General features: G+C 39.0%; 1 protein-coding gene across 1 annotated transcript; it reads right to left on the reverse strand.

Annotated features, from left to right (window-relative positions):
* Positions 1-25,298, reverse strand: nherf1a (NHERF family PDZ scaffold protein 1a). Its single transcript, XM_005447897.4, has 6 exons — positions 24,589-25,298; positions 9,537-9,707; positions 3,498-3,651; positions 3,342-3,373; positions 946-1,044; positions 1-859 (listed from the first exon to the last, which is right to left on the reverse strand). The coding sequence occupies exons 1-6, from the start codon at positions 25,042-25,044 to the stop codon at positions 698-700; spliced, it is 1,074 nt and encodes a 357-aa protein (XP_005447954.1). The 5' UTR covers positions 25,045-25,298; the 3' UTR covers positions 1-697.
* Between the last annotated feature and the right edge of the window lie 480 nt (positions 25,299-25,778).

Raw genomic sequence — 25,778 nt, forward strand, 5'->3', positions numbered from 1 at the left:
TTCCATTTTATTGATATGCTATATTTATCAATGTTCATTAAGACATTCTACAGCACAGAGCCATCGGTACATTCTGTATATTTCCATTGGAGTGAAAGTGTGTAAGTGACGCTCGAGCCAAAAGATGCAGCTTTAAAATTCAACAGACTTCAGCAGAATCAACAAAACACAGAACATTTCTTTTCCTTGAGAATACATTTGTGTGTATGTACAAATTTATCAAAAAACCACATTAAAAAGAAAAAAAAAATAATATCGTTTGAATCACAAATCAAGATGGAAAAAACGGAGGTAAAGAAGAGTAGACAGACGTGCTACATTCTTTCTAAAATGTTCAGATTTAAAATCACAACTCGTCAACAATTGTCAATAATTTCTCGTTCCTATGCCCCAAAATTCCTTTCACACTCCTTTTCGTATGAGAAAGTGTACACTGCTAGTTCTCTTCTTGATATATTATTAACATTCATTTCTGTGTGTGATGCTGACATTTCAAACATCATTCAAAAGTTAAGAAGTCACAGAAACCCTAAATTAAAACAAATAAATCATCATATAATACTGTTTAACATGGGAGTTTAAAATAAGCTTGATGCCACATTATTTTTCACCCAGAGCGTGGGCTGATTATTTCTCTGGATTGGCCTCTGGATGGCAGTACAGAACCACCTGGAGGACACGAGGGCGCCTGTGGTGTTTATAAGTTGCTAAACAGTTCATTCCTCTTGCTCCAGTCCATGGCCGGGGCCTTCTTGGCGCCACGCTTCTGCTGGGCTCTTTCTTTGGCCTGAGCTACTGTCAAGGCAAGACCCAGGCTGTCGATGGCTGGGGCCGGCTCTGACCTCGATGCTCTTTCAATCTAGGAACACACATATATTCAAACAAGTTTGTTTTTTTCTGAGCTTTAAAACTATTCCAAATCTTTCAGTGGCATAGAGACAGTACCTCTGAAGGCGAGGAGTTGTTTGTTGCTGCTGGTAGGGAGCTGCTGGAAGAGGCACTGGAGACTGAAGAGCTCGCAGATACTTTAGGCTTTGCATTTATCTGCCGAACACACCGCACACATTCAAAAGGGTCAATTCATCTAAAGTACAAAACACCTTCCAGAAAGCATCTCAGCTTCAAAGGACATCAACATCTGGATTATGCAGAATTAGACTCTTTTCAAACCCAGTGGAGACTCAAAGTTTAGAGGTAGCTCATTTCAACTAGCTGCTCATTATAAGCCTTTCTGAATTTCCAGAGAAAGGAAACTTCACAAAAAAAGCAAAAATAAAAGCTCACTTCTGAATATCCTCATTCAATGTTAGAGTCCAACACCTGTAGCTCAGGAGGTAGAGCAGGTTATCTACTGAATCAGATAGTTGGTGGTTCGATCCCTGGCTCCCCTAGTCTGCAAGCCAAATGTCCTTGGGCAAAATAACCCAAGGTTGCTCTCCGATGCATCCATTGGAGTATGAATAGTAGTTATAAAGCACTTCAAAGCATAGAAGACAGTGCTTTTGTCCATGGGTGAATGTTGTATAGAGGGGTTTGAGTACTTTAAGAGAGTATGAAAGCGGTATCTAAGACAGTCTGTGTTTTTACATCTAACAATCTAAAGGGAAGGGAGGGAAGTACAAGAATACAGACATGGTGTATTTCTTCTATGAGAGTCACACAAACATTTCTTTTTAATTATCAAGAGCAAATGTGCAGGCAGAGAGAGGGGAGTGTCACCAGCAGGGGGGGCTGGTCATTCAGAGGCTCAGTGTGAGCAGTAGACGGTTCAGGGATCGGCACATAGCCCTGCTCCTATCTAATATGTAGTGTGGAACTCACCTCATCTATGAAAATTTGGCCTCCAGTGTGGAAGCAGCTGTTTCTCTAAAAATAACCTCAGCCATGCTGCACATGAGCACAAGCCCTCTGCTGTAAGGTGTCTTCATCAGACGCCTCTAATAGTATTCTATTTGCACTAATGCCACTTAAAAGCCTTTTAGGTTACTGAATATCTAAGCAGGACTATTGGCCATCTGATGATAAAAGGCACACTGAAGGTCAGAGGTCAGGGTATGGATTCATGCCACCATGTTATGTAACAGTTGGTGAATGACTGATTGTTTGCTACAGAAGTCTGGCTGTATGTGAGAGTGTGTGAATGTTGCTTGTTAGTCAGCTCATTAGCATAATCCTCAAATTAAAGCCACTGCAATCCCATGATCTTCTACTCCTGTTGCCATGGTGAAAAGGTCAGCCACAATGTCACTAGAGGGACCAATCCACAATTCCCATGTTGTCACTGTGTGTGTGTGTGTGTGTGTGTGTGTGTGTGTGTGTGTGTATAGAGGTAGTGGGTGGTGTTTATTTTGATGACTGAGCCTATACTAATTAAAGGGGCATTGCACTGGTTTTCTTAAGCTGAGGAGAACTGAGTCTGCTACATTTTGAACTCTTTATGTGACATTTGTTACTGAAGTATATGTCACACAGCTGCATCCTGCTTCACTCTCTCGGGCAGCTTAGTGTTGTCTCTCCAATTGCAGAAGACTCGTTAATATTTAATTTAGAATGTAGTTTAATGTAGAAATTCAAAATCCTTTAAAATAACCCTACTATGAATACAGACATGTACAAAGCAGCACACATAACTGAAGTAATCCAAATAATCATGGGACAAAGAAGAAACAATCAGAGCTTTAAATGGAACTCAATGCAAAAGCATTTTAAAGTGCAGGACCACAGACGGCCACTAGGGGGCTATTTTCAGTTACTCCCTTATCACAAGTGGTCACCAGAGCTCTGCGTAGTCAATTTGGCAGATTTTTATGCCAGATGCAACCCCAAAAATGTCTCTGTCACTGGATTTAAACCGGCGAGCTTTCACTTGCCATCAAATATATGAACCACTGCACAGTACCAGTTTACTTCCATGAAGTACTAAATATATTTTGTTTATAACATTATGTGTATGTGATTTTTCTTTCAACTTTGGTTCTAATGGTTTGTGTGATGATGATCACTTTCAACATTATGCTATAATCAGCTAGATAGTAGACCTCAAAGACAGCATCCTTGGGGATGTGACTGGCTAAACTGTCTAGTCTGGAAGGATTGACAAACATCAATAACTTTGAGTCACATGCTCACTGGTTTCATTCATTAGTTTGTTGTCAGAACTTTGAAGTAGACAACACACTTTCTTACTGTTCTTTAGGTTGTTTAACTGTGATAATGATCTGTTCTTTTGGTAAATGTAGAAAAAAATAGCCTTTTAAAGGGCATCTAGTGGTGAGAACAAAAATTATTAGCATCCTATGCATTGTGCATCCTGCTTGTGTGTGCATGCAAGGGGTCCTTACCTTCTCTTCTGACATTGGGTCTGGAAGAGGTCCTTCAAGAACAAACAAAACAGAAAAAGTCCTCATTTCACTCTGACTGTTTCAAATAATTTTCCTCACAGTATTTTATGTTTTGTACTTCTGAATATTAAGGAAACATAGTAAAAAGTGTGGTACCACTGATGTGTTCCTCAGTGGGCATAACATTGCATTTCTGGAAGAATTCCTCTGCCTCAATGTCAACCACCAGTAGCCTAGTCTCGTCTCCTCCGGCCTTTATGGCTGCCACCACCTCTGAGTGCTGCATCCCAGCCACAGACATACCATTAACCTGAAGAGACAACAGGAGAAACTTAGGAAAGAGTTCTTATATTCTATAATGATCCATTTTCAATGTTTCTCTCCAGAGACCGAAAGTTATAGCATGGCCCATTTTACGAAAGCCTGCTTATTATTTTCTCAGTTAATGGTTTGGAGAACAACCTTATTTTTGTCTTTTTGATCATGATTTTTACGTGTTATAAATCAGTAAATAAGCAGAAACATTTTATTATGTCCAGCTTAAACACAAAGACTGAATAAATAGTGACACCATATAACCCAAGTGAAACAGAAATGATCTCAGTGTAAAATTGTTGCTCTCTAATTTTCTGTTATTGAGGGTTACACTTGGGTTGATGTTGGTGTTGGTGTCTCTGAGCACAGTCTCCAAAGCATGGAGGACAGTCCAGGAGACAGAAAGAGAGCCCAGCGTCAGTAGCCCTGTGTTAACTGCCTGGTATGGTGGACTAGGATTTGCCATAGAATACTAGAATTGAGAGGTCCCCCACTGTGCTTTTTACAGATGAGAGAGAGGTTCACCCTAAGCACATGTGACAAAAGTAGAAGTGTCTGGATAAATCACTGAGAATAATATGTTCAGGCGTAATGTTTGCGCCCAACATTCTGTGCATGGAATGTTCAAGCGGAATGTTTGTACCCAACATTCTGTGCATGGAATGTTTATACCCAACATTCTGTGCACGGAATGTTCAAGCGGAATGTTTGTACCCAACATTCTGTGCACGGAATGTTCGTGCCCAACATTCTGTGCACGGAATATTCGGGCGGAATGATCGTACCCAACATTCTGTGCACAGAATGTTCGTACCCAACATTCTGTGCACGGAATGTTCAAGCGGAATGTTTGTACCCAACATTCTGTGCACGGAATGTTCGTGCCCAACATTCTGTGCATGGAATCTTCGGGCAGAATGTTCGTACCCAACATTCTGTGCAGTGAATGTTTGGGCGGAATGATCGTACCCAACATTCTGTGCACAGAATGTTCGGGCGGAATGTTCGTGCCCAACATTCTGTGCATTGAATGTTCGGGCGGAATGTTCGTGCCCAACACTCTGTGCAGTGAATGTTCGGGCGGAATGATCGTACCCAACATTCTGTGCATTGAATGTTCGGGCGGAATGTTCGGAATGTTCTTTGATATGAGTAATGTGGGGAAACCAGGATAGTTTGTGATGCATTATCACACCAAGGAATTTTATCTCAGATACTCTGTCTAATTCAGTGTTATTTATTGTCAGTTTACTATTAGTAGAATATGTGCGATTCTCAAATATTATGAATTTTGTTTTACTCAGGTTCAGTGTTAATTTATTGTGGTCAAACCAGGTCTTCAGATTATTTAATTAATTTTCTAGTTCATTCATAAGTTGTTCCAAGTTACTTCCACAGCAAAGTAAGTTTGTATCATCCACAAATAATATTATTTTCAAAGACTTTGAAATTGCACATATCTCATTAATGTACAATATGAAAAGCAGCGGCCCCAAAACTGATCCTTGGGGAAACCCACACACAACGGGTTTCAGTTCTGACTATATGGCATGTATTTGGGTAAATTGTTTACGGTTTTTAAGGTAACTGTTAACCCATGATAATGCCACCCCTCTGACCCCCTATGTAAATAGTTTGTCAAGTAAAAGGTTGTGATCAACTGTATTGAATGCTTTCTTTAAATCTAAAAAAACTCTGACAGCATATTTTTTTTGTTTTCAATAGCAGTTGTTACTGTATCTATAAACTCCATTGAGGCATGCGTTGTGGTCCTTTTGGGTCTAATACTGCTGTTCATATAGTACATTGTTTTTTATGATAAAGTCATATAATCTATTGTAAAATATTTTTTCCAGTATCTTAGAGAACTGCGGTAGTAGAGAGATGGGCCGATAGTTTGTGAGAAGATGTTTATCTCCAGCTTTATATATTGGAACTACCTTTGCAATTTTCATCTTATCAGGATGTCATTACCTACATTTGTAATGACAGATTACAAATGTAGGTAAATGGTTTCACAATACATCCAAAAATATCTTTAATTAAGTGCATATCAATGCCATCACAGTCAGCTGATTTCTTGGAGGTAAAGGATGTAACTACATCCATAATTTCCTCTTCTTCTACTCCCCTCATAAACATTGAGTTTGCTACATTAATAGTTTTAGTTTTAGGAGGGTGCCCAGTTTTTACAATTTCTTTAGCCAAGCCAGGACCAACATGAAGAAAAAAGTAATTAAAACCATTTGCAATTTATTTTATGTCACTAATTGCTGTATTTTGTATTTGAAAGTTATTTGGATATTCCAATCCTTTAGTTCCACATGTTTTTCATATTTTTTTTATTTTCATCTAAAAGTTTACTGTAATAATTTCTTTTGCTGCTTCTCATGATCCCTATCAATTTATTCTTATACCTCTTATAAGTTTGTTCAGCTTCTATTGTTTTTTTCTTTAAAAATGTTTTATACAACAGATACTTTTTCTTGCATGCGTTCAGTATCCCCTTTGTTAGCCATGTTTTCGGTTTTCTTTGTTTTATTCACCAGGGGACAGTGTTTATTGTAAAGAGTTAATATTATTGATAAGAAGTTTTCATATGCCACGTCAACATCTTGAACATACATGTTACTCCAGTCTTGGTTGTTGAGCTCTTAAGGCGGCAAATTGCTTCTTGTGTTTTATGTCTAATTAATTTCTTATTAGGTTCACATCTGTTAATCCTAGCTCTATACTGTTGCAAAAACTGGTAGATGGTCACTTAAGTCATTTATTATTATTCCACTTTCAACATTCCTGTCAACAACAATAGTGAAAATATTATCGATAAGTGTAGCACTATGTGAGGTTATTCTTGTTGGACGGCAGCAAATTAAGGGATAAAGACTAATGCTGTACATTGTATGGACAAAATCAGTGATGGCACTGTTCACAGTTGGATTCAACAAATCTATATTGAAATCACCACATATAAATGTCATTTTCTTGTTGTTAATGGGATTGTACATCTTCAGCATTTCCTCTGTGAACATTTTTATACATGATCCAGGGGTCCTGTAGATACAGCTGATTTGCAGATTCTTTGACTTTTCAGCTTCTAGTTCAATAGCTATGCACTCCATTATGTTATCCAGTGCTAGTGACAGTTCACTGATGATTCTACATTTGTAATTATTATCAGTATTGAAGGCAACACCCCCTTCTCTTTTTTTATTTCTATTGATGCAATACATGTCATAGCCATCAATCTTCACTAAATTATGATCCCCATCTAACCAAGTCTCTGAAACTGCAATGACAGTGAATTTCTTAGAAAACTGTGCTAGACAGTCCAGGGTTTTTGAATGGTTTGAAATGAGGCTTCTACTATTAAAATGTATGATTGATATTACATTATCCATTATTATATTTTGATTAAACTGCTCATTTGTATAATACTCACATCTTCCATCAAACGATGTGGCATTCTTTGATTCCCAACATTTATCCATGTTATTTATTTTTGATTCTTTAAAAAAAGTTCTTTATTCAATGAATTTTTGAGTATAATGCATATATGAATTCGATTTAACTTTCAGTTTCAGTATCCTATTTTTACTATGCTCATTCTTTATTATTACAACGTTATTACTCACTTTTTATTACTCTTTATTTACTTCTAATGACAGAATGTTTCAACTTGACTTGGCGTGCTCAATGACAGCGACAGAATTTAGCCAGCTGATGCAGTTATTAAAACCAGCATGAAAACTAACCCTTTATTATAGTTTAGCAAATCGGAAACATGTACGTGTTTACCTAGATTGTGTGTGAGCTTTTACTATTGTCTGTTATCAAAGATATTGGTAATACTAACAAAGCAGAATGAAAAGCTACTGTTTATTTAACTAACTAAACAAACTGATTGGTTTACCTCATTGTTCTGCTATCAGAACTCCTTGTGAGTGCATAGCAGTTAGTACCAACCATTTTATGTCATCAATGACAATATCACAAAATCTCTGAAGTGCCCAAGAGAGTGTGTTGGTAGAACGTAGGGTAGATGCTATAAACAACTTCTTTTTGTCAAGTATGACTAACTATGTTAAAAGCATATTTCTTGGTTTGGAAATCTATACACTTATTTTCTTTATATTTCTCTTCATCATCCAGTCACTTGTTCCAGAAGGATTACATTCGCTAAGAAGTTTTTTGGTGCAGGTCGCTTAACGTGGAAAGAGGGTTCTTCTTCTCCACAATTGCCAAGTTATTGGTAAAAGGAGACTGATTGCTCGTGTTCTGTCTCTAAAATTGTGAGAATATACCTCATACCTTTAGATGAATGCTATTGTGAAATTGGAGCCACATAAATAAAACTGAATAAAATGAATCAGGATATTTAACACATGGTGGAGAGCATCATTCTTTTTTGTTGCATCCATCTAACAGTAAGTTAACCGGGTTACTTTGGCAAAGAGTTTGTTTGGACAAGTGGAAAAACTCAGATCCACTGTCTGTAGACTGTCACTGCCCATTCATACAGAGGACTACATATCAAGTCAGTGAACTGTCATGACAATGGAATGGACACCCTAAAGGAGATTAATGGCACTGGTGATAGCTAATGTTGTGTCTTACTACAAGGAGTGGTGTACAAGAATACTCCCAGAGTTGAAACTGATTAAGCACCCAGGGCGATAAGTCACTGAGGAATTTTTGTGGGAGGAAAATCGGAGAAGTTTCACAAGCTCCCACACAGGAACATCAGGAGATGGTACAGAACACTCTGCTTCAGAATCTTGACATGAACTTCCAGGACTGCCCACAAGACTCGGAGAAATTTCACTAAAATTTAGCTTTTAAATCTTTACAATATCCCAAATCTAGTCTCTCTATCCCATGGATGGGAGAAGCCAGAGTGGACTGTTTGAAAGCTTCTAATTCAGCTGACAGACATGTTAAGCAGATTAACTATAAGGGATTATTGTCTCTCACACACACTTAATGAGGCAGAGAATACCGATTTCTCCTTTACATCACATATAAACACAGAAGCTTCTTAATAGCTTGGCTTCTGCTAATATTTCATTCAGTTTCTCATTTGCACACTTATGTAATAGGATTATAGCTGATACATATATGGCTAACACATCTAAAACACACACACACTCATACTCACATAAAAGTTGTTTAACTTTCATTATAGTCACCTTAAGGCAACTGTTGCTGTATTTGGCACTTTTGAACCATAAAATGAGCCCTTTTAATCTGCGGTTGTGACTTTTTTTTTTGCACAAACTGGTTCTCCTTAAGATTGATTTTTTCAGACTTCCTAATATCCCATCTCAAAGAGCTTTATCACAATTTATCAAGTTTTCGACTGCAAATCCTTCCTGAGCTCACTGGTCATAAATGTTTTAATTTTGCACCAAAATTATTGTGTTAAAAATCTTTCTTCACCTAAAGTTATACTTCCATCACTATTATTTTCGAGATTCTTTCAATGTCACATTGTTTTCTCCTTCTTATTATTATTCTATATTGTCTTGTGTTCAATCCAACTTTGACCACAAATTAAAATTTGTGATCAAATTGTCTTTGATCTTCTTGGTTATTGTTGCTATTCAACATTAATAATAATAATAATAATAATAATAATAATAATAATAATGATAATAATAATAATAATACTGATTTTAAAAAATAATAATAATAACAACATATTTGGTTTCTTATTGTGTGACATTTTTAATGACAGGTGAAAAAAGCACTGGCCACAATACTGAACTGTGCCATCATCTCTTGTCGTTATGGGTGTCATTTATCAACTGCAACTGCTGTCAAAGCACAGGGATATCTGAAAAAGCGAGTGTGTGTGCTTGTGTGCGCGAGTGCACATACCTGGATGATCTTATCCTGCGGCCTGAGGCCGGCTCTCTGTGCTGGAGAGTCCTCATCTACAGCTCTGATGAACTGACCTGGTCTTGACTTCTCACTGTGCAGGTTAAAGCCGTAGCCACTGGGGCCCTTCTTCAAGTGGCAGAGACGAGGCCGGGGCCCATCTCTCTCCTCCTACACACGATCACACATGAAACTCAGTGTGAGAGTTCAGCCTAAAGTGTAACATTTTACTCTCATAACATACATATACACATTGGTGCTTGGTCAAAATTATTAATTAATCTAATTTTAAATATAATCCCGTCACAGTTATGAAGAAACCATAATTATAATACTCATAGCAAGACACAAAGTATTTAACATAATAATTTATACTTAAGACTATTTAAATAAAAACAATCACAGGTCATGATTCAAAACAGAAAATTAGGAGATACTGATAAAAACTAAAAACCAACATTACAATGATAAAATTATCAAAAAAATAAAAATGGTACCATTTCTAGCACATTCTCAAAGTCATGTACTATCATCTGCTTATTAGAAACACCAATTAACCCGACCCCACTAACTGCATATGTTTAGACTGTGGGAGGAAGCCAGAGAGGACCCACGCAAACATGGGGAGAACACGCACAGAAAGATCAAACCCAGGACCTTGTTGCTGTGAGGCAACAGTGCTAATTTACACAGCTCCACCGCTGCACAACTTGATATTTAAAAAAATAGATAAATAATAATATTACATTTTAACATTTAGTACAATGCCAATTCTTTCTTATATATAATTTTAGCATTCTGACCTAATTTTTTTATGAAAGCTATACATCAGTCTAGCGCACAGGTGACACTCTTAAATCTTGTTATTCATTGCAGAGAATCAGTAAAAGCAGAATGCAGGAAATCATCTATTTGTGATTAGAGTATGTGATGAGGTTTATGGCTTATTTCAACCTGAGACGCCACATCACCACAGTTCCTACATGTTTGTTCTACACTGCAAGGTTTGGACATCATACAAAGTCCCTATTGACATATTGTAGACATGAAGCTTCTTCAAATAATATCAAATACATTAAATGTTCGTGCATATAATGAGGTAAGATTGGTAACTGAATGAAGCAGCAGCATCCTGGCTCTGCTGCTCAGGCTAATCCTGCTGTGACCTGTGCCTAGTTAAGTGTTTAATCCAACATATGTTCTTGTAATACTGTAATCACACATGTGCTCCTGTGCTGACATCATGAACTTTATCTTTATTATAAGGCTCTTGGAAATGATTATAGATTTTCCAATACCTCACTTTCTCTATTCTAAACATTCACTGTGATTAAACTTACAGACTTATTACTTATTTACTTAATTTTCAAAGTTTCTAATTATAACATAGGCCACAATTCCAACATATTAATTAAGAAAATCTTTTATATACTTAATTTAAACTAAATTATTCTAATTTAGAACTGTTGCTGGCCATGTCCACCCCTTTGTGACTACAGTGTCCCCATCCTTGCACCTCAGCGGAGACTTTGATACTGATGATATTTTATTACAGAGAACAGAGCATGTGTAGGTCTTATCACATCTATCTAACAGACTCCATTTTGTTATTTGTGATGTAAATAAAACATAAAATACTTCTCCTCACATACAACATCTCAATTAATCAGGCCCCATCTTACCTTGGAGACCTTATAATATCACATCCCCATGACCAATATTAACAGAGCACTTGGCTCTCAGACTGCAGGTTTACTTATGGTTCCTAGAGTAATTAAAAGTAGAATAGGAGGCAGAGCCTTCAGCTTTCAGGCCCTTCTTCTGTGGAATTTAAACTTTCTTCTTTGATAAACAGTTAGTGTATAGTTGGATCACGTGACCCTGAACCCTCTTTTAGTTATGCTGCAATAGGCCTAGGTTGTACTGAGTGTTCCAATGATGCACCGAGTGTTCCTTCTTCACTCACCTCTTTTCACTCTCATCTCTTTACACATAACTGCAAATTTAATCATTATTTATCATTTATCTCTGGCTTCTGTTTCATCTCCTTCGCCTCACCTCCAACCAGTCACAGTGGAGAGCCTTACCTGAGTGTGGTTGTACTGGAGATTTCTTTTTAAAAGGGAGTTTTTCCTTCCCACTGTCACCAAGCGATTGCTCCGTATTATTGTAGGGTGTTTATCTTACAATATAAAGCACCTTAAGGTGACTGTTGTAGTGCTTTGGAGCTAAATAAATAAAGTTGAATTGAACTGAATCTTCTGATGTCTTCTAGCAGGATATTGTGCCTTGTCAGAAACCTCAAGCTCAAACAAAACAAGTTGAGCACAATTGAGCACCTTTGGGATGTGGTGAAACGGCATGTTTGCACCATGCATGTGCAGCAAATAAAAATCTTTAGTAATTGTATTAACTTGTGCTCTTGCTCTTGACAAAGGCGGTCGCACTTTTCTCCTCTCCTCCTCCTCCTCCTCTCCCTTAGCTTCCCTGCTTAGCCTCTTGTGTCCTTGTATAGTCTCGTGTTTTTTGTATTACTTCTCCCTGGAACTCTCTCTCACAGTCTGTTCTCTAAAACCTAAAAGAGAATTATGGATTTGATCAACTGGTTTCTGAATGCAATTGACACCCTTTTCTCAACGAGAAGTTTGGGCTTGGGTGAGCCTGAGTGCTGAAGATATCTACTTATTCGGAACCATCTCGGCAGATATCTACCTATTCGGAACCATGGTAACAGGGTTCTGGCTGATCGGAGCTGGCTTGGCCCTGACTTACCGGAGAACTAAGGAAGCGGAACCGGCTGTTCAAACCCCCACAAGGGTGCCTGCTGGGATTGAAACGATGGGAAGAGGCGTGAGTTTCTCAAAATGGGCTCATTGAGTGCAGCACGGATAAGATCTTAGAAAGGCTTACGGCTGCCGTGAATACTCAGAATAAGATCTCTGAGTGCAGACTGGATTACATCTTGGAAGGGCTCGCTCGGCATAACATCTCTGAGCGTAAATTGGATGACATCTCGGGGAGCCACACTGTCGTGAGTTCTCAGAATCGGCTCTTTGGGCACAAGAATGACAACATCACAGAGCGCAAGTATGGCGAAGCTTGCGGCTCTCCAACGGGAGATTGAGAGACCAGTGTTGGACTGTAGAACTGCTTGGAAATTCATATGAGCTGTTCGCACTAAAGTAAAAAGCACCATCACTCATGCGGATACCCCTTCGGCGCCAGCTGCGGTTGCAAGGCTGGAGCTGAACAACAACACCCTGATAACGACTGTGTTTTGACTGTTCTTCCCTTTCTATGCAAGGCCACCTGGGTTGGCTGGAAGACTGTTTACTTAGCCTGGCAGGGCGAAGGACACTGTCTCAGCTGAACTCTGGAGATACACACACACACGCACATATATACACATGCAGACATACACTCATCCCCCTCCCCCTCCAAACGCCTTCGATGCTTATTCCCTTCCGATGCTGACGGTGGATCAAGGAGACCAGTGCATAGGCTGCAGGCCCGGATGTACTGTCTAAATTGGCTGTCTCTCACCCTTTACCCACCCCTGTTGCTTGTCATGTGTTTCTTTGGTGTATTAAGAGTTTTTTTTCGTGTGCTATGTGCAGAGGTGTTTTTTTTCTGTTCTCAAACTGATCTCCCTGTTGGAGCTCAGTCTGGGAGGAGTTATTTTTTTTTCTCCTTATCTTTCCTCATGTGGTGCATTTTCCATTGTTATACCTCTCTGACCTGTCTTCCCCATGTGATGTTTTTGTGTAATGTATGTATGGTCGGAGGGTAAGATGGCGCCGCCATTGCGTGCAATAGGTCGGCAGCCTTATGAAATTTCCCCTTGTGGGACTAATAAAGGTATATCACTTAAATCACTCACTTAAATCACTTAAATCACTTGTAATATGTCAACATGAACCAAAGTCTCTGAGGAATGAATGACCTGTATCCAACACACAATAAAAGCTGTTCTGAGGGTAAAACAGGCTCCAACCAGTACTAGCAAAATGTAACTACAGACAGACAGATCTCAACAGTGCATACTGAAAAGTTCCACCTTATTTTCTTTTCACAACAGAAAGTGGCTTCCATATGTAAGAGCCCTTTTAAAGTCAGCATGTGCATAGAGAACACCTGAGAATCCACATTAAAAAAGTACACCTGTTCCACCCCAGATCCATCCATCTCTTGTACTTCCACTACCTGATAAACGCCATCAACAGCTGTCTGTAAATTACTTCCTGCCAAGTGTCTTTTCAAGATCAAAGACTGCAGCCTCAGCACTGAATCAAGGCAGTGACACTGTGGATAATACACTGAAGCAGGGGTTTATATGAAATCAGGCCGGTTGATGATTGCTGAAAAATGATGGGTTGAGGTGATAGTCAGGTGCAACCTTTGGATGGAATCACACATTTATGACACAGTCTGTTAATGATGATAAGGATGACAAAATAACTGAGGTGGAAAGTTACACCACAGGAATGCTGCAAGCTACGGTTATATCACAAAGGCCGAATCACACCTTTGGATATAAGTACCCACCTAGAGCTGCAACAACCAGATAACAAATCAGTTGGCTGATATGGCACATAGTTTGATTTTAAAATAATTAATAAAGTTATTGTTGAAGGGGAAGCTACAACTGTTGCCTTATAGGATAAACAGTAAACTGAATTTTTACAAAAGGCAAAACTGGCATATTAGTTGAAAATATATTTGCAAAAACTGAACAAATCTGCATTTTATGAATATTCTGTGAGCAGCATTCTGTGACAATGGGTAATTTTCAGACACTGACATGGATAAATTTTATTTGCCTAAATAACAGTCAACAGGGCAATATTCTTTGGATTTTAATGCCCACAAACATCACATCAGTCTCATTTCAAATAGCAGGCAACTGCAGGTTTATATCAGGTAATAGACTAGCTGGTAGAGGCAGTGCACAGTTTAATCCGTTTACTGTACCACAGGTGAGCAGAGAATCAACCTATGGCAGAGCGGCACAGGAGGTGACCAGGAATAGACTGCCAGCCCTCATACTTCAGTCTTTCTGCTGACATCAGTGAATCTTCACAGCGAGGCGAAGAGAAACACAGGCTTCGACTTCGCCAGCCAGGCATGTGTTTGTCGTCAGACCACTTTTTGTTCTTAAATGTTCAATCCAGCCCTGCTGTTTCTGTCAAACTGGACTCTAAGAGGCCCAAAAAGCCCAAAGTCTGGGCGTGGTGACAACACTCAGCAGGGAGATGGAGGACGGAGAGCAGAAACTCAAAGTCAGGCTAGCTTTCCTTTAGATTAGACTCAAAATTGGATTGGACACTTTGTGCCTGGAATGAGTAAAATCCTCATCATTGTATTGTTTTCAAACTACTGGGTCTATTAGCAAACAGGTCAGCAGGTGTCTCTGCACTGTTTTTTCTCTCTCTCTCTCTGTATGAACAGGATGGAGACTGTTTGCTAAAGCAGGGAACTATGTAAATATAGACAGAAAAGTATATGAGAAGCACAGAGAATGTCATGTTATGAACTCCCTCAGCTTTTGTCTGATGTCTTTAGTGCATCTGAGCCCGACTCAACTTTTCAGATGATTTTGTTTCATGTGCAGGAAATACAGTATCAGCAAATTCGCACAGACACGTACGCACTCACACTGCAGTGACAGTGACATTTGTATGATAATAAAAGTGCTGGGTAAAGTCCAGCAGTGTCTCTTTTACACACACTGTTGCTAAACCAATCAGGATGCATTTTCATTATTCATTAGCTAACTAGTTACTGACCATTAAAAATGGGTTTCCATATCATAGAAAAGCTTAGGCAATTTTTTTTCCAATTTCTTAACACCAAAGGAGAAAAACTAAAGTTGCATCCATCGACTACTATTTACATTAGCCAGCAGGCTACTTGTAATGTTTAGATGCCTCAACCCAACTAACATTAGCATCTGCTGTGTCTTGTAAACTCAGTCATAATTTGCATAATACATCCATGCATAACTTCATTAAACATGTTATGTTCTGAACAGACTTTAAGTACACTGGCAGCATTAAAAATATACCATTTTTAGATTTAAAGAAATGTAATCTGTGCTAACAGAGCTCAGACAACACCTAAGGAAAACAATATTAAATGTGAGCAACAGGCAATACTTCCTTCATATCTCTAAGCTTAATTGGTTGGTTGTATTGTGTTGCTGATTGACAGGGGGTATGCATTGTACTGGTTGGTATCAGTGTGCATGTTTCATCTGCACATGTTACTTGTGATATAATCTAATTTTGTGCCTGCATAGAAACAATATCTGGTGTGTGACCTGCCATAAGCAGCTGCAGCGTAAACGTAGGATTACCCAGTGTTGGTGTGATGGTACAAGAGGCATGAGGCAGCCACGATAAAGATCCTCTAAGCTTGTTCAATATCAAAGGTTAATGGTTTTACAGCTGACTATAGTTAAACATCAAATCCTGTGCTTTAACCTGGTCATAATGACAGCTGGGAGAACCTTGTACCGAGGGAGTGAGTAATGTGAAAACTTTATGACCATCTATGCCACACAGATAAAAGATACTCTTCGAACAGGGTGTAAATGGAAATTCTGAACTGCACTAACCTGTGTCTGCAGAACTGTGCTTACCAGCTTTGTTAGTATTATGTAACCAACAGCCCCTCTTACCTCTGCTAACAGCAAGAGTTGAACAACTGATTGAACCAGGATTTAAACTTCTGTGGTTACAATGCAACCAACATTAGTGGTCTATGTTGTTGCTGGCACTTATGCTTGTGGTGGTGCGTTACAACTTACTTACCTTGTGGTCACATCCTGGTGTTCCACATGTAGTGTCAGCACATACAAACAAAAAAGGTCCCCAGTCTTTGCTGTGGTTTATTTGGGTTTGTTTTTTGGAGGCAAACACATTCATCCCCTAAGTTTTACCACTTCTTTGTGTGTCCATCACCTCCATTTTGACAGTTTCAACAATCTTCCTACAGGAATCTAATGACATTTGTGAATCCTTATATTGATGCTATGATTATTATTCCTTACATTGAGAGGATGATTGTTATTCTCTCACTTAAACTCAAAAACTGTGACAAAATATTATCCGGAAATTAAAGTAGTAATCAACAGTACTGAATAGGCCAATTAGCCACAGAAGCTGTGGGCTACGCTGACCTGACATGTAGTTGTATTGCTAGAGAAGTGCATGTGAGACTATGTTGTAGGTTATGGTGTAGGATTTCAAAGGGGTTTACAGTCTGTGTTTGTGCACTTTAGAAAAAAAGGAGTCAGTGTTTTAGTGCCTGATATCCAGTTATTTCAAACTGCTCAGCCACAAACTAACTTTACTTCCTGATATATGCACTAATATTTAGCTTTGCCTGAGAAGCTTATTCGCTTACATAATCAAAACCAATAATATATATGCCTTTGTACACAGCTTTATGGTTATCATTAACTGGCTGAGACAAAAAACAAACAGTGATGTTTCAGCACTATAGCAACTAGCTAAAAGGGCAGGAAGTGGTTTCTTCGCCTGTTCCACCCCAACAACTCTGCAGAGGAACCTGCTGTCTGTGTCAGTCTGTGTGTATATGAACACACATTTGCTCTGGGTGTATGTGTATATTTAGAAAATCCGCTATTGAAACTGTTGTTTTTGTCAAGACCAAGTATGTCCTTTACTTATTTTCTCTAGTGGCTAACTAACTTGCTTAGCTTTACATGGTAGCATGGTGTGAGCTCACAGGAATTAAAAACAAAAAAATTAAATATACAGTCCTATTAAAAAAGAAAGCTTTGATTGGATTCTATTTAGTCCTGTGAAAAACTGCACCCTGTGATTCAATAGCTTTTTGGGAGTTCATGGTCACCCAGTGACTGCTCAGTACCACTTCTGTGGCTACAAAACAAGCCTAAATCATCAGTCTCTACCATCATGCTTGACAAATGGTATAATGTGTCCGCACTGACAAGCTGTCAGTTTGTTTTTTGATACTGTTCATTAAGGTCAAACATGTCCACTTTGGTCTAAACCTGGTGTGTCCAACTCCAGGCCTCAAGGGTCAGTGTCCTCCAGGTTTTAGATGTGACCTTGATGCAACACCGCTGATTCAAATGGCTAAATGACCTCCTCAACATGTCTTGAAGTTCAACAGAGGCCTGGTAATGAACTAATCATTTGATTCAGGTGTGTTGACACAGGGTGAGATCTAAAACCTGCAGGACACTGGCCCTTGAGGCCCCGAGTTGGACATCCCTGGTCTAAACCATCTACAGTTGTTTATATGCTAAACTATGCTGCTATATTTTTTAGAAAGAAGCGTTCTGTCCTGGGAATTCTTACAAAAGAGCCACTTGTCCAGTCTTTTTCTATTTGTACTGTTATGAATTTTAACATGTAACATGCTAACTGAGGCCTTCAGAGTAGATCATGAGTTTTTCCAATTTCTCCAAGCATTGCTCAGTCTGACAGGTTAATTTAAGAGATTCATGGAGCTTCCACAAAAGGTGTAGTTTACTTGAGTATTACTGTCTCTCCCTTACTACCCCCCAGCTAATATCATCATACGAAACCTCGATGCACAGTTAAGTTGTGTGCCAAATCCAACTGAGCCAGTTCTTCAATGACTGTTACTACAGCTTTTTGTGGATGAACACATGCTTAGTTAAGAGTGGAATAAATTATTGATACTCCAATATACATATAGTATTGCTTTTATTTACGATAGATTAATAATTCTTTGCCACCAAATACTGATGTATTTATTAGTAGATCCAAGGGCTCTGAACAGCTGTAATTTCCCAAATGACTACTTCATCACTCCTCACAGTAGCACAAATCAAATGAAAGATGGAAAAGCAAAATTGTGTTAATGTTATAGCCCCAGCTGCTTTCACATCTGATGGATTGGATATGAGTTGGATCCTGACTCAAGGAGGTTTTCAGAGTAGGAACGTATATCTATCGATGACCAATTTTACCTAGCGACAGCAAACAACCACCTGGAACCACTTGATAACCAGTCGTAGAATACACATTTTCCCTACTGTCTCATGTGGACCAGGCTACTTTACCAGGCCTGTGTGACTGGGCCTTAGCAATTGATTTCATAGCATAAAACAGTAACCATTCATAACTGGTCAGGGAATACTCATTTTTCCTAGTAACCAGTGGTCGCCAGGTTATCATCAACTCATTTCTAGGCCTGTATGACAAGGGCATAACATGTAGGAAACAAAGCGCTTTCAATACGTTTGTTATTAATAGTCTTTGACTAAACTGAAAACTGTACTCTGATGATGATGATGCGTTCCTTGTCTGCTTCTCTTTTCATTCGTTTTGAGCACCATTTGTTGGTAACCTGTTACTAACCATGTTCTTAATATTGCTTCTTATAATTACTTGTCTCTTGTCAGTCAAACACTGGGGTAAAACTGAGAGCAGACAAAGGAGAAACTAGTTTCACTGTAATCAACAGCAGTATGCTACAAAGTATCAGTATTTTTCTGAACCATAAAAACTGCATTCACAACTTAACTTAATGTTAACTTGTTACCAATCAAATTATGAGGCACTGTTAGGCTGTCAGATGATTGAGAGAGCTTGGAGAGGAACTGAGAGTCTTTGAGTTAGTTAAGCCAATTGTTCTTTCTCTTTCTTAGATAGGCTAGCACAGCGGTCCCCAACCTTTTTTGCGCCACGGACCGGTTTATGTTCGACAATATTTTCAAGGACCGGCATTTAAGGTGTCACGGATAAATACAACAAAATAAAAACAGTACCAGTAGCAAAAAAAAGAACATTTATTCATAACACACGGGAAAAGAACCAGGGAAACAGAGTTAACAATAAAAATGATTAAAAAATAACGATAAACACTGATAGAAACCCTGAACATTTCACACCCGAGCCTCAACTCTCACGGCCCAGTACCAAACAACTCATGGACCGGTACCAAACGACTCATGGACCGGTACCGGCCCGTGGCCTGGGGGTTAGGGACCGCTGGGCTAGCAAATAAAGTTCTTCTGGGCAAATTTTATTATTTGGCTGAGGTGGAGCCAGCAGAATACCTTGTGAACCCATTTGTGGTTTTCCTAAAACATCCCATAGAAGGACACTCTGAGGGGGGCCCAGGGATTTATGGAAGAATTTGGACATCCTACCAGGAGCTGATGAAGGTGGTTGGGAAAAGCATTACTTTGCTAAACCACATGCCACCATCAACCAGATACAGATAAGCAGTAGCAACATATTTCAGTTTGAGCATGTTTTGGTCTATTCGCACACAGGCATCTCAGTCTGTTTTGTCATGCTGAATGCCCAATTTAGCTACTGCTGACTGATCAGAGCTGAAAGCAGGCTGAGCCCACAGCTTGATGACAAAGGAGCCCATATGTACCAAAGTATCAAAGCATTCAGAGTTGAAAAGAGGGAGAGATCTCAAAGACGCTTTCCTAATTGGTTGCAACAAATGTAATTATAATCTGTAATACCAAAAAGCCAGAGCAGTGGATATAAAAGGCTTCCTCCAGACAGCTTAACTATACAGTTCAGCCACAGCCTGAGCCAACAAAATGATGACAGAGGTGATAGCTGAAAGTCTCCAATACTTTGGAAGTGGGTCCTTAAATAGCCTACAAAATGAATGGCTGTCTCCATGTTCTTTAATGTTACAGATGAAGGAGAGAAGCTTGGATAATAAACAGAGTATTTTGTGTTTTCTAAACTTTGGGAATGTGCTCAGTCAGATGATACCAACAGCAGTTTAATGGAGTTTGTTTTGGATGGCAGTCCATACAAAGAATCCTGTGATAGAAAATTACTCCCCATGGCAAAGTATTGAAATTCTGGTCCCAATCACAAATTTATAACTTTAGTATACACTCTGCACAAGGAGAATCAAAATACTACACACACACGAGATGTTTTCTATGTTCTGCTGTTCCAGGAATAGCTGTGTATAAATATCCTAAGTCCTACCCATCACTTTTAACTGAAGTTGATAGGCAGCTTGGCTATTAGTAGTTATCAATCATTTTAAATTTTTCAAATAATAATAAGCATGTAGTAAGCCTTCAAAACAAGACAGTCCAAGTATGGTGGGTGGGTAACACAAAAATGAAGTGTTGTGTTTTATTTGGGCAGGACCTTAACATCACCTGTAAGGCTCTAGCTCCAGTTAAATGGGAGGCAGAGCCGTCAGCAATCAGGCTACTCTCCTGCGGAACCAGCTCTCAGTCTGGGTCGAGGAAAGAGAGACTCTCTCTACTTCAGGATTAGGCTTCAAACTTTTTGACAAAGCTTATAATCAGAGTTGGATCAAATGACCATCAATCATCCGTTAGTTATGCTCTTACAGGGTCAGAGCCACCAACGGTACTGTATGACAAAATTCATGTCAAATTGATGTCGTGTCCGCTGTCACCAACTGTTTCTCCAGGTTGTGAGTTGGTTGTTGTTGCCATTTAATGAAATATCAACACAGAAGCTTAGAGAGTCGGAGATTATACAGAGGGGGATACTGCAACAACCTGAAAAGACTTTGAAAAAAACATTAAAACAAAACAAAACAAAAATGTTGCAATTTCTTAGACTTCTCCTCAGTGCTGATGTTGCAGTATTGTCTGAGTAGTCATGTATTCAACCCAAGTACTGACCAACTGTAGAAAAAGGGTCTACCTGTGCCAAAACTGTGAGAATAAATAGCCATAGCCATAGGCTAAATGGATATGGCTATGTGATGACTATGTCTGTGCAAAGTAACCAACACAGCAGGTATACAGAGCCTTCAGATTGCAGAGGGATTTCCGAAAATGTACTGTGCAGTCCTTTTTCACTCCGTTCTTGTTAGCCTTCCCATATGTTTTTATACATCTTTTGCATGTACATAATTTTATCTACTGTCTCCAGTACTTTGCATTTTGTCCTGTTTGTCATTTTTTTGTTTGATAAAATGACTTCAACAGTCATTACACAAGAGAGATTACCTATCGAGTGGAGATAATAAAATTAGTAGGTGGTAAAACACCCATATGCCTATCACAATTATATCAGTATGAGAATATACTGTTTGTTGGTCGGCGTTTAAACTGCAGCAGAAATATCATAGACTTTGAGCTCATTATCTCATAATCTACTCACTATGCAACACTCACACTCCTATAAATGGTTCAGTGAAAGTTCAAAAATCCACCTATTAACAGACTCAGGGTTGTAGCACTAATAAAACAATGAGAAGAAAACTATAATCTTCAGTAGGCGGAGACTGTCCCACACACACACACACACACACACACACACACACACACAGCACAAGAAGTAAGGAAAGTAAGGAAAAGCAGCTGATTCTGAGGCAGTCAGGTGGGAGGCCCTCACTGATCTTTCTGGGAAAGGCCCAGTTACATTAAGATTCCACCTAAATTTTCCTTCAGAAATGACTTAAATGTTAAATCAATTAACAAAAACTAATGCTGATTATTATGAACGTTCTGCAGAGTTATTTAATCAAATGGAAAGGCTTAATTTTCCTATTGCTCTGATGGTCTGATCTGGTCACTCTATGAAAGTGTATGCATTTCAAGGTCAGTATGACACTCTTGTTGAGGTCTGAGAATCCTCTCTCATTTTCTTCCTGGCCCATAAGCCTTGTTCTCCACAGGCAATCACTGTGGACAAAGCCTCTTTTTGCTGCCGGGGATCTCTATGGTGACCAACAGACAACCTCAGTGTAGTGTGAAGACTCTGGACTCGAATGGTACATGCTAACATGCTCACTTAGGTTGTGCTTTTATGTGACATGAAAAAAAAATGTTTGCAGAACAAGAAGAAGACATCCAAGCATGTCATGGAATTTTAGGAAAACAGTGAAATCATGTAAAAGGAACTATCGTTTCACCACAAGCAAGGCTACCTAAGTGTATCCCACTGAATGGCCAATATCACACAATCAGACAAGCTCTGCCAAGTTTCCCATCAGGCAGGAATTTCGCTGATGGTTTGCAGCCAATACACACTTTACACATAGTGTAAAGTCAAGGGGCAAAGACACAGGCAGATAGAAATTCCGTGGCAAAAGGTGCAAACTTGGTTCACATGGAATGTAGAAATGCTGTATGTTTGATGAATGAGATACTTTTGCAACTTTAACAATAATGATTTAGAGGGCCACTGGAGTAACTTGTTAAATCATTGCCAAGTCCAAAGATTAGAAACTATGTTATAAAAATTGGGTGCAATGAATACTTTTGTGATAACAGATAACTAGTGGTATTGCACAAGCAAAAGGGAAAAGTACATTTGGAAGCTAACTTTAACAAACAATAAGCAATAAGTAAGAATTTACACAAGAATATCAAATTGACAGGGTTTCTGCAGTTGATTACAATTATGGTGGCAGTGGTTGCACCATGCAAAACACAGGACTCAGAAATTTGATAGTCAAGGCCAGCAACATCTAGCTCTTAACCTAATGTTATGTACCCCAGGAGCTAGCTTTGCAAACATTAGCGCAATGAGTGCTTGACATAATGGTCCTTAAACTGAGCTTTGCCTCTGAGTTTGGACAGCTAATCCGTTATCTATTTAAATAATAATTAAAAAAAAATTGTACTGTGTAACATTAGCTATTTGTTGCAGGTGGCCACGAGTGAGATTAGCTAACACTGCTAGTACATATCAAAAAGTTAGAGCAGCTAGCAGTTATTGCTGTGCAAAATATTAACTCACTATAGTTAGGAGTTACTACAATGGACATTCCATGCTCTGGTTGCTTATGTAACTGTTTATGTATTTCTCACCAGATTATGCTACAGTCAGCAATGTCCTTTGTTTCCACAAGTAGTCGCTTCGGTCACTCAGCTCAAAGATGAAGTTTGAATGAAGAATAAGTTCTATAGTGATGCTAGTCTCTTCCTACGTGAATCGGGTGTTCTGTGCTTCATGAGGCTAGCCTTTGACTAGGCCTTATTGTGTGAGAAACAAAGAACTTGTTTTAAAGGTAATTAATTATTCATTAAGTAGCAGAAAACATGAACACACTCTTGTTTTGTAAGCCCCCCCCCCTTATAACTTTCAACCTGCTTATAGTAAACACATTTTCCCCTTGCCCTGGAAATAAAAAAATCCACTTTTTCCTGAGAATCCTTAATAAAACTGCTTTCCATTCTGAGACCTGAACACAGCTTAACACCTCCACAATAAGGCTATTTTGCAACACTCTTACACAACATTTAAATCTGGGTCCAGACTTTGCACTGGCTAAACAGTTACATAGCAAACAAAATCTTGCCATGTTTGTGACCACTTCAAAGCATAACCTTATAAAATGCTTTCATAACTGACAGAAAATGCTCTGCCTTTCAAAGAGGCAGGATTGTGGTGAAAAAAATTAAAGAAAACATGTCAAAGTACTTCACCACTTAAGGTGACAGAAGGTCTCTGAACATTACCATTGCAGCAAATGACGTGACAAAAACTCTAACATACCTTAATATCCTGAGTGTTTGAGTAATAACCACATTATGTCAAGTCTCAGCTTTCAGTGAGATCATTTTAGATAATATTAAAAATGAAAAAGACACGCTCATTCTCAGCATGTGATTGTGACAAATTTCCTGGTCCAACGAGACAAACCTGACAAGGAATTCAGTACAGAAAGCAGACAGGCTCTGATACACATGACAAACATTCTGTTGTACGGGAATGAGTGTGTCACATCTCTGTCATAGATAGCAGTGGATATACTTTTATGTATTTTCATGAACTAAAATTGATTTATGCCAAAAACAACTTTTTTAAGATTAATGGAGTAATGAATAATAATAATAATGATACAAGAAATACAGCTCACTCCTAGTCAAGAAATTAACAGCTGACCATTTTGACGTTCGACCTTACAGTTCCAAGTGTCTACCCGTGTGGGTTTAATTAGAAAAGAAAAAACTAAAAACAACATTTTTTTTTTTAAAAAAGAAAGGAAAGTTCAGGGGTACATTAAATAAAGTTTAGTACTCACTTAAGTGAGTTACTGCGCTTTACTGTACCTTGGTGCTTGAGCTGACACTATGCCTCTCGGATCTCTCCGAGGAAGAATCCCCGTTCTCAAGCGGGGCAGGGGTGCCGTTGCTTTGAGTGTCCCCGCGGTCTGAGTCGCTGTCACTGCCTGGTATGGGAATTCCTTCTGTGACGAATTCTTTCCGGCACTGTAGGTTGTGTTTTTTCAGCAGCTCCGCGGTCTCGGGGTCCACCACAATAAGCTCTAAAGCCCCGGAGGTTGCCCGTATCTTGGCGACCACTTGCTGATGACTGTCCCCCTCCACGCTCTCCCCATTCACGAACATCAATCGGTCTCCAGCCAGGAGCCCGGCCTCGGAGGCGGGAGTGTCGGACTCCACGAGCCTGATGAACTGCCCGATCTTGCCCTTCTCTCCGTGCAGGTGGAACCCATACCCGCTGGGTCCTTTCTCCAACACACAAAGCCTGGGTCTAAGTTTTGACATGTTGGTGTTTTTTTAACCAACGAAAACTTTTAGCCCCACTATTCAAACAACTTTCAAACAGTGAGCTTACGAAAAGAAACAGACACCTGTTGCGCACAGTGACTTTGCTACAGTTCTACTTCCGTTGAACTGAGTCCCAGTGAGATTTCCGCTGCTAATGTTGCCTTTTGACTCGTTTCACAGATCCACCCCTGTGCACTATGTTGCAACGTCTGGGTTTTTTTTCCGATTCCAACCTAACACGGTCCTGTCTTCAGTGGCGCTACCACGAGTCAAGTTAACACATTCAAATGAACATCCGCCATCAGATTTTCAAAATAAAACTCAAAGCGTAAACTATTATTATAATCGTCATTATTATTATTATTATTATATTTTTTTTTTTTTATCAGATACACATTTTAGTAGGGTAATACATAGCATGTTTCAAAGACCAGATAACTGCAAGTATATGTTTAGTCCTTAGAGTGGTTCGTTTTCAGTGTTCACAAAAGATAATAGAAATGCTTTAAAAAATCAAATCAAATGTACCTCTAGCAGTCAACTGGTCAAATGAAAATACAAAATGCGGTTGTTTCCTGTAAGACTTTATCTGTACAGTCAAACACGCTAACTTAATAAATGTATTATTGAACCTGTATTTTTCTAGTACAGGGACCAATCATAATTTTAAAAGGTGGTGTTAGAAAACTGTTGAATTTCTTTATACAGTTTGAACATTTTAAATGTTTAGG

Source organism: Oreochromis niloticus, linkage group LG8 (assembly GCF_001858045.2).
Source record: "Oreochromis niloticus isolate F11D_XX linkage group LG8, O_niloticus_UMD_NMBU, whole genome shotgun sequence".
In the NCBI taxonomy this organism is placed as follows: domain Eukaryota; kingdom Metazoa; phylum Chordata; class Actinopteri; order Cichliformes; family Cichlidae; genus Oreochromis; species Oreochromis niloticus.